Here is an 11896-nt window from a genome sequence, read left to right as displayed (position 1 = left end):
AGCCCACCTATCCACCTCTGGTGAATCCCACAGGATTGAGGTGGCAAAAGAAAGGCGAGGAAAAGAAGCAGAAAGAGAGACTATTCCTGTTCCTCTGGCTGAAAAAAGTGGGAGCACTAGATTCTCCAAAATATTTGTAACTTCACGTTCACGGGAATACCTGTGATTGCCTTTTCTCCTGTTACGATTACTTGCTGTCCTCGCATCTTAGAAAGCAGAGGTTGACCCCATGCCGAAAGATTTCGGGCAAACCAGAGAAAAGTAGGGCTAGCCCGGGATTGCTGAAGTCGGACAACTGAAGCACTACGAACGTCTCCATCTCTATGGCAAACCCGGCGAAATCAGCAGCTGAAGGGGCACTGGGTTATTGTGGCAAATAGCTACACTGGTTCTCCCAGGTTCAGGCTAAGATGGTTTCGTCCTCTGTGATCTTCCTCAGCTCAACCTCGTTTCCTCGGTCATAATGGAGAAAAGCTAGTCTGGAAGTCGAGCAAGATCAGGGCGTTGACAACCAAAACCAGGCTGTGATGCGTGAAGTCTGGAGCTATTGATGATTAGCTGACTTTTCTTTCCTTTTTCCTTTTGGCAATTTTTATTACCGGGACAGGTGAATTACTGCAGCCTGAATAAAAAATCTCTCGTTCTGATGCAGATTAAAAGATGGATCCCTTGAACGCAGAGCACAATCAAAGCACGATGCCGTCACTGAGGGAACTAGCATTTCGTTGTTTTTGTGGGCAGTTGCATTTCATGAATCCCACGTACGTCCCAATCGATTCTTAAAAATCAACCAACAAGCCACACCGCACGCATGCAACAATATAACAAGGTTATATAGCTTCTTTGAACCAGCCAGCAGCAGACGGCGCAGATGGAAAAGTCGAAGTTCAAGAAACCTGGGTTTAAATAAGGTGCCGACAATGCTACAAAACCTAGGAAAGGAACCGAAAAACACAACATCAACCATCTGCATTTTCGACAAGCATGCACTGTCAAACATGCCGGTCCAAGAACAAAACCCTGGCGGAAGCAATCATTCAAACTGAGTGCAAAATTGGATCTTACCATTAACAAAATCCAGTAACAAGTAATAATACAGATGCCACCACACATTGGCCATAACCGAGAAAGGAAAGTGAAAATCCGTTGGGACAGAATCCATAACTTCGTCTATAAGAAACCCTGCAAAAAAATAGGATTTTGGAGACCACCCTTCTGACAAAATTCTCAGAAAAGGCTTTACAGGTACAAATCATTATAAATGAGGCTTCATATAACCTCTCCACCCTACACCAGCTGAAGGTTCTGAGGTTCAAACGTGAGAATTCTTACACAATCCATGAACACCTGTTGCGCTGCTATATCAAGCAACCCTAAGAAGCGGATGGAGGTGCCTCAGACTTTGTCTGTTTCCATCGGCTCCCCAGAAGCAGGTGGAACGTCACCAGTTCCAGCATCAGTATCAGCAGTTGCATTGGCATCGGTGTTGACCTCACCTCGAGGTTGCTGCTCACCCTGAGCAGGCTGAGGAGTCTCAGGAGCAACAGGCTTCGCAGGCTTTGGCTTCATCATTATTGGCCGGCAAAACCTGTTGAAGCAAATGTTAGTCTGTAGTTTGATCTAGAATTAGGGAAATGAAAAATGGAGACAGGAAATCACATGCGCAATAACACCACCAGTTACTGCAATGACCAGTTGGCCGTAACATGAAAGTTCCATGAAGTCTATCTTACTGCAATGAAAAATGGCTTAAGATTGTCTTTACAAAGATCATTTCAAGATTTGTGGCCCCATCTAGTTGAATACAACTATTTTCAGTCACTTTCATGTGCAGAGAAATTAAGAGCAAATTAACAAACACTGTCACCAAAGCAAAAGTAAAAGATAAAGATAATTTTTGAAACTCAATTCGCCAGTTGAATTACTTGGGCAGGAGATCACTGGAAATTCTTTTTCAACAATATAAGGAGCAAATTTTCTGTCTGCCATAAAGAATAACAAGGCAACTCATAACAATAACAACCCATCTGCAAAACGAATGTAACTAAAGCCTTCTATTATTGCGGATTGTCTACTATTTCCAATGCTATTCCATCTCAGGATCTTATTGTACAGTTTCTGTCAAACTGAACCATAAGCGTGCACATTTTTTTTTTTTTTCGGTCGCACAAGCATGCACATTAATAAGCCTCTTTTTCTCCTATTATGCTAGTTTATTTCTAAAACAATGTCTCGAATAGAAATCCAGGATGGGTTAGACAAGATGTTAGACTTTCTTCTCAATGATGTTTCTGGCTTTGCTCTGAGAACCACCCAGTTGAACATCTTCCCCTGTGAAGAATACTGGGAATCCACACTCCCACATCTTAGAAAAGGAGCATCATGCTACAGTGACTAGAGAGAGCAGGATACCTGTCCACAGACTCCGCTTTCTTCCTTATTTCAGCTGACAAGAGAACTGGCGGAGCATATTTAGGAAGAGAATCCTGTTGCTGCCGTTTGTCTCTTAGCCAGGCTTCTGCCTCGACACATTCGTTCAAGACCTAAAATAAATATAAGAATAGATTAAGTATCTTGTTCAAAATTCCTCTTGACAGACAGCTGCTTAAGTAAATATATTTTCTCTACCTTCTGCTTCTCAGAGACATCGATGTGTTCAAATTTGGAATCGTTCGAAACAGCTGCTTCTCTATAACTATTTATGCAATAAACAAGTTGATCTATCACTGATCCTCTTTCTGTGTGTTCCTTGTAACGCTCTTCTATTGGATCACCTTGCTGCAAGTTACATAACATGGTAAGAAAGCAGGGCTATTGCCCATAACAAAGAACAGAAACAATTTGTTACCTTCTTAAGTTCCTCAAGCTTGGCAACATAGACACCTTTTGTTTCATCCTCACCATCCTCATATAACCAGTCCTCCACCTCCTGAAGTGTAGAAATTAACTGTTCTCTTTCTGGATCCGTGACAAAGTCATAGTACTTGTCATTCAGCTGGCATTCCAAAAAAGAAAAAGAAAAAAATGAAGCACAAGTTATGTTTGTTGCACAAGTTATGTTTGTTTTGAGTTCAGCAAAAGCAATCTACAACAAAGAATCAGTAGCTACGTACCTTGTTCCTCATATCATACACAAAAGCTTCCACAGCATTTTTCTTGTCTTTTGTCTCTTCCATGACACGATCTTGCAAGGCCATCTCAAATTCCTTCTCAATCGCCTTCTGTAAGTCTCCTGACGACAGTGCACCATATACCAGCTCAGTCACAGGAACATTTGTTTTCTTTACCTTCTTCTTTGGAGCCTCAGCCTGCGAATAAACAACCAAAGCAATGAAAATTAAGAAAAGCAAGGTCACGGTAGCCAACAAATTTATATTCTCACACAAAGACAAAAGTGAAAATTCAATGTTTTAAAGCTCTACAAGCCATCACTAAAAAGCCCACATCATCCAATGAAAAACTCATTAAGTCCACTTTCGAGACTACAAAGCAAGACATTACAACAGCAGCAAACAAAGGCTCATCCCACCAAGTGGAGCCTGCTCCTATTATGCCATTGCACTTGATTTTGAAAGAAAAAATAACCACAATGCCAGACCAAAAGGTTTGTCAATCCCCATACTAAATACAAGGACAAGCCTTGACAATTGACAGAAATCCTCACCAGACCTCTGATTCTGGTTGCATCCCTAATTTTAAAATACATCCACTTGATGTTATAGTGTTATTTTGAATAAAAGGACAAAATAGCACCAACAACGAAGAATTTATTTTAACCAAACCACAGTTGAAACAGATATGGCCCAGACATGCGGAATCCACTGATATAAAGAGAACAGATAACTCGCACAAGCAAAGAGAACTGACCTTGCTATCAGTTTCCGTCTGCACAGGCTTCTCTCCTGTCTCGGGGACACCATTTTCTACACCAGAAGCATCAGTAGCTCCCTTTGCATCTTGCATGTTAACATCAGCCTCACCAGAAGTAGGGGGAGCTGCAGCATTAGAGGTTTCATCAGTATCCATCTTGTTTGTTTCTTGTGCTGCCGCATCCTGTGTGACTGGAACTTCAACCTCCTCTTCTTCCAAGAGCTGCAGCATTGAATAAATTGATGAAAATTTGAATTATTCTGGACCAACTTCAAAATTAAATGAAACTTCTTGCAATACTTACTGTTGCGGATTCAATAGACACAATTCCATGGAGATTTAATCGGACTTTGACCTTCAGTTTTGCTCGTTCACTTTTTGCACATTGGAAGGGGCCAATCTGCACATTATAAATAGGAGAAGCTAACAAATTAACGAAGGGAATTCTATGCCTAGAGAAGCCAAGAAAAGACATTTTCCCTCCCCTCTAACATACCGTGTATGAGCTGATCTTAGAAGAAGCTTGTTGTTCACTGCCATCAGTGTAGTGGACATCAACAGCAAAAGTTCCCGATCTGTAGAATGTTAAAGCCTTGATACTAGGAATTGCATTTCCTTTGGGAAAGACAATGGTTGTTTGATGATTATCTGCGGCCCCATCCTGACTTTCTGGTACAGAACTTTTCCACGACAAGCCGACAGAAGATGGAAAGCTTTCGTGGACCTTATAAGTAAAAACATAAGTTGAGAAAAGAAGAACAAGTGATTAAAATACATTCTGTAATAGAAGAAGAAAGAGCCAATCTTCATGGATATGCAATTTTCCAGATTATTTATCACTCCCCGACGCTCGTGATTGTCACGAAAACCATCCAAGTAGGAACATCTAATACCCAAACTAGAGCAACACGAGACTCTTGCTTTACAACTTAAGGTTATGACTCCTCTGCCACCAGGATAAAGATAGAACAAAATGCAGAGATCTGACAGAAAACAAGGTCAATTCAACTGAATATTTTTATCAGGTAACACAGCAGAAAAATAGGATAACCAGAGCCTTTTACTCATGCCAGATGAGCAGAGTAAGGGGGAAAATTGGGAGACCCATGCATTTGTGACTATAGACGATGCTATCCTGCATATGGAATACGTTTATATATATATAAAAGCAAAAAATGGATGACACTTTCTTCATCTACTATAGCAAAATAAACTTGAAGAAATATGTAGCAGCCCAAAATTAGAAGGCATTGCAGAAATCAGAAGATGCTTACCTGAAATTCTCGCACTTTGAAGGTTGGGCTAAGGATTGCACACTGCAAAGCACACCCCCTGGCAACACACTCACTTGCATTCATTGTTCGCCTAGGCTCCTTCCCAAAAAATTCCGTCAAAATCTTAATAATAGCAGGAACGCGAGATCCGGAACCGACGACCTCAACCATATGTACATTCTCAACTGCAAGACCAGCTTCTGCAAGAGCCTTCTGCAAAGGTCCTTTCACTCGCTCCAAAATCGGGGCACTGATCTGTTCAAACTCATCCCTCTTGATAAATCCCCTGACATCCTTGTCATCCATCAAGCACTCAACATTCAAAGGTGCCTCGGGATTTGCACTGAGAACTTTCTTGAGCTTGTCACAGCCAGCCCTAAGCCGAAGACAAGCTCTAGCATTCTGGAAGACATCGATCTTGTATTGCTCCTTAAATTTCTCAGCAAAATAGTGGAACAAAACCTCATCAAAATCTCTGCCACCCAATGACCGATCATAAGAGTGAGCAAGGACTTTCAACTGTCCTTTTTTGAAGGCTGCAATGCAGACTTGCATGCTTGCATGACCAATATCAATAAACGCAACATTAAGCGGGTCAACTTCAGGCAAATCAGTCTTGTAGATACCATAAGCCAAGGCAGTTGCGGTGGTCTCATGGAGTAACTGAAGAGGGTGTAAGCCTGCAATAGTAGCAGCATCTAGGACTGCTCTTCTCTGGAGGTCTGTAAAGTAAACCGGAATTCCAATGCAGCAATCCACTACTGCTGCATTTAGATTCTTCTCAGCAATACTCTTGAGATTCGAGAACATCATACCAAGTACTTGGGTAGGTGTGAATGTCCTTGCTTCTCCAAGATACCTCGCATGTATCAAAGGATATCCATCAGGTCCCTCAGTGACATGGAAAGGCAATAACTGCAGATCCCTCTGGAGTTCGGGATCTGCGAATTTCTGTCCAATCAATCGCTTCATCTGGGAAATAGAATTCTTGGGGTTCATCATAGTAGAAGCAGCTCCTGCAGTCCCAATAAACCGCTGCTTCTCACCAAAGCAAACAATTGCAGGGGTCTCACGTTTGGACTCGTCATTGAGCACAACATCGATCCCCCTTTGCCGTGCAACGCCGACAATGCAACTCTCATTCCCAAAGTCAAAACCAACCACACTCATCTTTAGCTTGGAAGACCAATTCAGGCGTCAAATACGCCGAACCAGTGCAGTAAAAAGTGTTGATCACCTGATAAATAATAACAGAAGTAAATCAATCTGTTAATTAAGTACAAAATTGAGCAGCAGACCATCAAAACGAATAGTGCAGCATCCAACAATAAGCAAAAATCAAGCACAATTATCGGTCAAACTCAAGCAACTCCACATAGACATGCCAGAGTCGGGAAACAATCCACTTGACCGAATTACACATTCAACACAAATGCAAAACATCTAAAAGCCAAATCACATGGGACAATCAACCGGCGTAAACTCCCCACAGCTTCAACAATCTCAATCATCGCGAATCTGCAATACTTTGATAACCCACCGAGCCGCCTCACCAAATCAGAAAGCCACAAAAGTAAATTCCAACAACGCGGAGCTACCGAAACGCCAAAACAAAATCACTTCTTTCCCACAACCCATGCAAGATATCCACGAATCACGACCGCATCTCCCCCCCCAAAAAAAAAAAAAAAAAAAAAAAATTCATCGAATCCAGAACCACAAGCAATCAACGCCAAGACGCTCTCGCGACACTCCGATTCGAAGCCAGCAGAATCAAAAGAAGCGAGAGAATCCGAGGCCGGACCGAGCGATATCAGACACAATCGCGGGCGAATGCGCGCGCGCGTGGTACGAAAGACCACAGATCTGCCGAGAAAAAGCTAAGAGGCAAGGGCGGCGAGCGCGAGTTCCGGAGCTCCGGGAAGCGGCGCCGCCCCGGCATTCGCCGGGAATCTCACCTGACGACGACGGCGGCGGAGGAGGAGGAGGAGAGGTCGGAGGAGCGGCGGAGGTCAAGGACGCCGGCGGTGGGGAAATGGAGAGACGAGGGTCTGGAATTCTCTAGAACGAGGAGGTGGGGGGTGCCTTTTATGTGAAGCCCGTGGCGCACGACCTGGCTCGCCCTTAGTTTCTTATTATGTAATTTTTTTCTTATTTATTTATATTTATTTCATTTGCTATATTAATTCTCATCTTTTCTTTTCTTTTTTTTTTTTTTTTTTGGTTAAAAAGACAATGGTGATCTGATCTCTCTACTTTTAATCCAAGATCTGAGATCATTCCCACACCCTTTTTTTCTTCTTTTTTTTGAGATGGTAACCTTTACCTTATGTTGGCGGATTATGCAAACATAAATTTGACACTGAAAAAAATTTGCGGCAATAAGGATGTTTTTATGAAAAAAAGGTGGCCTGGATTTTTATTTTTATTTTTTTTGCTTTTTTTGCGATTTTTTTAACTCTTTCTCTTTGATGGAAGGGGGCAAAAAAAGTACAGGGAGCTGCACCTTGAATGCTCTTCTTGTAAGGCCAACAAACTATTGGCACCGCCCGCAACCACCATTAAAGGTACAAGCTAGGATGCCCTTAATAGCAATAGATGCCTCGCCTTGTTAGATTAGATCCAGATGTGATTCTGTTCCTTTTTTTTATAATGGTCTCAAGTGATTATTGTGATAAACTCGGCAACCACCGCCATAGTGGCCGCCATGGAGGTGGTAACTGATGACTCGGCCGGATCATCACCGTCTACAAATTCTGAATGCTTCCATCCCACTTTTATCTTTGTTCTTTTTTTCACTTTCCATTGATTCTTTTAACCTTCGGACCGTCGATTTAGCACTCCAGCAGCTAAATATAATCGAAACGCAAAACGTGACGCCCTCGAAAGAGAATGTAGATGGGAACAATTTTAATCTAACAAAAGCAGAGGGCCCCACAAAAAGTGCTGCCAATTTGTCGTCATTCATTAGGGCAAGAGACCGTTCGATGTCCTGGGGTCGAGGGTCGCGGTCGTGGTTGTTCCAGAAAGTACTTCCTTCGACGAGGTGGTCTCTCTCTCTCTCTCACGTCAAAAAGGAGAAGGTAAAAACTAGCGTTCGAAACAGAAAAGCCCAGATGCTCTCTCCTTTGAATTAATCCAACGGTTAACATGCATCCATCATAAGCGTTGATTAGCGCCAAATTGGAAGTTCACGCTCCTTTTCTTGATGATGGGAAAGAGAGCTCGCTCCCACAGAGCTTTCTTCAATCAATTAAAACGTGGCCAAAGTTTCACATCTTCCTCAATGCAAAATGTCATAAATTTCTTATTTGTTTTTCCTCTCCTTGGAATTTGGCTGATGGACGTGACCCCTTAGATTCTCCACAAATGGTTGCTCCATGTTCAAGGGGGGATGCCTATGATGGGCCTTTCTCCTGGCACGATCCTCCAGCGTAGGTGCGGCTCGGAAAGCTAAGGATGGCTGCTGCCGGAAATTTGGAGCGAGTCGGAGAAAAAGTAGGCTGACCCGACATTGTGGAGTTTGGAGAACTGAAGCTCTCTGGACTTTTCTCTGTGGCGAAATTGGTGAGAGCAGGAGTTGAATAGCACCGGTTTCTTGTAGCAATGGCGTCTCCGGCTCAATCGAAGGTTCAGGCTTGATGGTTTCCTCCTCTGTTGTACCTGATCTTCCATATCTCGACGTCGTTTCCTCGGTCATAGTGCAGAACGTACTGGGGAACTTGAGTGAGATCAACACATTTGCCAACAAAACCAGGCAATGACTCGCAGTCATTGAACTCACATCCTGCAACATCTGGCAAAACAGGAAACAGCTTCCATTTCTCAACAAAAGGAATGTCGAATAATGCAAAAGTCAGGGGAAAGCAACAATGCTGCAAACAGTTTCCAGTTACTCCATCCACATGTATGAGATGCTTACCTTCTTCCATCCTCACGTAACTTAAGAAGTGGGAGTAACCATTCGCAACCACATTCAGATCATCGAGACTGAAGTTATAACGCTTTTCCAAGGCCAAGTATAGTACCTGAAAAGGAGGAAGTAGCATCTTACATTTCCTAATATATATATTGCAAGAGAAAAATTTAATAACCATTTGATTTGACTTAAGACTGTGAGAGAAGTTCCACATCAAACTCTGCCTACCAACAGATTGAGGAGAAAAGAGATTACCACTTCCCCAACACATCATATATCGTCATCAAGTCAAGCCATATATATGCTAAATACCTTTTCTGATCCTCGTGACATTAGTCTTTGTAAGGTACAGAATAATGCATCGGTTAGATCATCACTGTAGATGACATCAGCAGCTAAAAGTAAAGAAGAGCTTTCGGCTTCTTCCACTTCTGAGGATGTCCAAGAGTACCTAAAAGGTTACCACATTACCCAACCACTTTAGTTAAATCTACAGTTGTTGCAGGGCATCAATTAAAAGTACAAACAAGTCCATGCACGTCTGTATATGCTGGTGTCAATTACCAAAAGCTTTTAGTTATCATCTAAAGATAACATTTACCTCGCTTGTGACTCAGAAACTTCTGTGCATAGATTAGGAGGCCAATTATTCATCCAATTCAGTTCACGTACATGAACTTTAGCCTTAAAGTTCAGAACCCCATCATTGAGCTCCGCATTCTTTGCACAATTGTTAAGGATTTCATCTCCATGATCTGGCAACACTCAATGAGACTATTCTTAGAGTAAAAAGAGAGAATGAGTTGTGAATACGCTAGATTGCCTAATGATATTAATGTATGACATGGGGAGTGTTGTATGTGCTGAAAGAAAATATTATGGTCAGATTTGAGTCCAGCATTCCAACCTGTGAGAAATACTGTCTTAGCTACACGGGAGAGCAATATGCCAACCAACCCTGACACAAAATTTGACATGAAGACTGTCATAAAAGTGTAATGCCAAGAAACTTTAGCAGATGAAATGAAGTCAATGAAGAATTAAAGCAGTACTAGCTGTGAATGCCCACGGAAAATGGATAAGATTCTCTGTTAAGACAAGTTCTATCAGTAATCCTTAAACCTCTAGACTGTTCACCTGGGAATTGAACTGAAGCACTTTCAAAGGACTGAAGTTGGCAATGTTTCGAAAAGACCAGAATGCTACATTGAACTGATTATCTACCCCTCCTCTTTGTTTAAATAGTGGATGTATGGATATGTAATGACAGTGATAGGTAAAGGTAATCCTGACCATTCAGAATGTGGCAATTTGTATTACACCTACGATACTATGCTCGCAAGAAGAAGACACCCATGACAGTAAATCTCCTCATATTCTCTAAATTACTTGGACACTCCCTCATGGTACTTCACCGCTTGAGAAAACTAAGCAATCTGTGAAGCAAGTTTAGTCTTTTGGAACAGTATCGCCTGACATATTCAAGCAAACAGCAGAAACCAACATACCCGTTCCAGCACCAAGCTCCAACGCAACGACTCTGTCAAACTCAGAAGAAGTGGACATGGTATGCAACACGAAATCAGATAATGCTAGTTCAGCTTTCCAAACCTGAACAAATGGGGAAAAACAAAAACAAAAAATTCATCTAATGTCAAGCAGTTCACAGCATACCGAAAGAGAAGATCATGAATGTAACTAAATACCTGCAACCCGACATTCGGGATAGAAGACGTGATGTTATGCTGTATGATCACACTAAAACAATGCGAAGATGGTTCTGCACGTCGGAAAATGTCCAGTCATCATCGCCATTTCGTAGGAAAAAGAGGATGCAAAAGCAAACCATGTGGGCATTGAGTGGTTAAGCAATGGGCAACTCGGGACCAGAATCGATTTCATGCACTAGTCAGGATTGCTGGCGAATTCAAAGCAAAGTGAAATGCATGAACAGTTTAGGAACCGGTGTAGAAGGAGATAACGAAAAGACACTCACGGTCTCGCCTTGTTAAAACGAGATCACCATCCTGGTCGAGCACGATTCCTCGGCGCTCTGCAAAAATCCATCGACTCCGCTCAAAACCCACAACGCGATTCCGCCGCCAAGCGTTTTGCTGGGAACGGAAAAAGGAGGGTGCGGGATGCAGGAACATTACCGGGCGGGGCGGAGATGGTGAAGCTGGAGAGGTGGGGCCCGGAGGAGTAAGGGGGGCAACCTATGTGCACTTCGCTCATCACTTCCTCCTCCTCCTCCTCTTCTTCAGCAGCGCTCGAAGCCGAAGGATCATCAGTCGCGTGCTCCATGAGATACTCGCCAGACCAACGGCGACGAGGAATCAAACGTACGGCCGGCGAGCCGAAGGAGACGAAGGTTGTCGAATTGAAGCACCGCCATCTTCGTCGTCTCTCCGTCTGTTCTTCAGGGGTCGGATCACCCACGAGCTCGGGCCGGGCGGGCTCTACCTCCATTGCTAGGCCTCCGCCGGGCCGGGCCAGGCCCGCGTGAAAATTATAATTTTCACACTACTTGGGTTTGGAATAATGACATAAATAATCACCGAATTTTAACTTAATGTACAATGTAATTTCTGAACTTTTAATTTATTTAATGTAATTTTTAAACTTTCGCCCAATGTGTAACATGGTTCCCTAACTTTTAATATCATCATTCCATTAATTCATGTTTAAGAACAATATTAAACTTTTTCGTATGGCTTAAAAATTGAATTGAATTGATCATATTGAATAAATTAAAAGTTCATGGACCATATTGAACATTAAGTTAAAGTTCCGGAACTGCATTACACATTTAATTAAAGTTTAGAGATCATAT

General features: G+C 42.5%; 2 protein-coding genes across 3 annotated transcripts; both read right to left on the bottom strand.

The window, feature by feature from the left end:
- Positions 1 to 1043: 1043 nt before the first annotated feature.
- Positions 1044 to 7250, bottom strand: LOC104423115 (heat shock 70 kDa protein 14). Of its 2 annotated transcripts, none has more exons than XM_010035577.3 (10): positions 7103 to 7250; positions 5145 to 6381; positions 4367 to 4594; positions 4175 to 4270; positions 3868 to 4092; positions 3114 to 3308; positions 2849 to 2995; positions 2629 to 2778; positions 2413 to 2543; positions 1044 to 1588 (listed from the first exon to the last, which is right to left on the bottom strand). In XM_010035577.3, the coding sequence occupies exons 2-10, from the start codon at positions 6312 to 6314 to the stop codon at positions 1396 to 1398; spliced, it is 2535 nt and encodes an 844-aa protein (XP_010033879.2). In that variant the 5' UTR covers positions 6315 to 6381; positions 7103 to 7250; the 3' UTR covers positions 1044 to 1395. The 2 variants fall into 2 exon arrangements, with proteins under 2 accessions (XP_010033879.2, XP_039159175.1); XM_039303241.1 differs by having other exon boundaries at positions 5145 to 6385; positions 7110 to 7239.
- Positions 7251 to 8244: 994 nt separating this feature from the next.
- Positions 8245 to 11547, bottom strand: LOC104423114 (methyltransferase-like protein 22). The gene is made up of 9 exons (XM_010035576.3): positions 11220 to 11547; positions 11060 to 11116; positions 10770 to 10843; positions 10572 to 10674; positions 9971 to 10021; positions 9665 to 9818; positions 9376 to 9514; positions 9067 to 9172; positions 8245 to 8940 (listed from the first exon to the last, which is right to left on the bottom strand). The coding sequence occupies exons 1-9, from the start codon at positions 11530 to 11532 to the stop codon at positions 8777 to 8779; spliced, it is 1161 nt and encodes a 386-aa protein (XP_010033878.2). The 5' UTR covers positions 11533 to 11547; the 3' UTR covers positions 8245 to 8776.
- Between the last annotated feature and the right edge of the window lie 349 nt (positions 11548 to 11896).

This window comes from Eucalyptus grandis, chromosome 10 (genome assembly GCF_016545825.1).
Source record: "Eucalyptus grandis isolate ANBG69807.140 chromosome 10, ASM1654582v1, whole genome shotgun sequence".
NCBI lineage: Eukaryota > Viridiplantae > Streptophyta > Magnoliopsida > Myrtales > Myrtaceae > Eucalyptus > Eucalyptus grandis.
Note: the sequence above shows the minus strand (reverse complement) of the source record. Positions and strands in the feature narration are given on the sequence as shown.

Coding starts and splice junctions, on each gene's coding strand:
- LOC104423115 (XM_010035577.3), bottom strand. CDS start 6,314: ATGAGTGTGGTTGGTTTTGACTTTGGGAATGAGAGTTGCATTGTCGGC. Junction 2,779..2,848: donor AGCTTGAGGAACTTAAGAAG/GTAACAAATTGT, acceptor TGTAACTTGCAG/CAAGGTGATCCAATAGAAGA. Junction 2,544..2,628: donor ATGTCTCTGAGAAGCAGAAG/GTAGAGAAAATA, acceptor TATTTATTTTAG/GTCTTGAACGAATGTGTCGA.
- LOC104423114 (XM_010035576.3), bottom strand. CDS start 11,532: ATGGAGGTAGAGCCCGCCCGGCCCGAGCTCGTGGGTGATCCGACCCCT. Junction 9,515..9,664: donor GTTTCTGAGTCACAAGCGAG/GTAAATGTTATC, acceptor GTAACCTTTTAG/GTACTCTTGGACATCCTCAG. Junction 9,173..9,375: donor TGTCACGAGGATCAGAAAAG/GTATTTAGCATA, acceptor CCTCCTTTTCAG/GTACTATACTTGGCCTTGGA.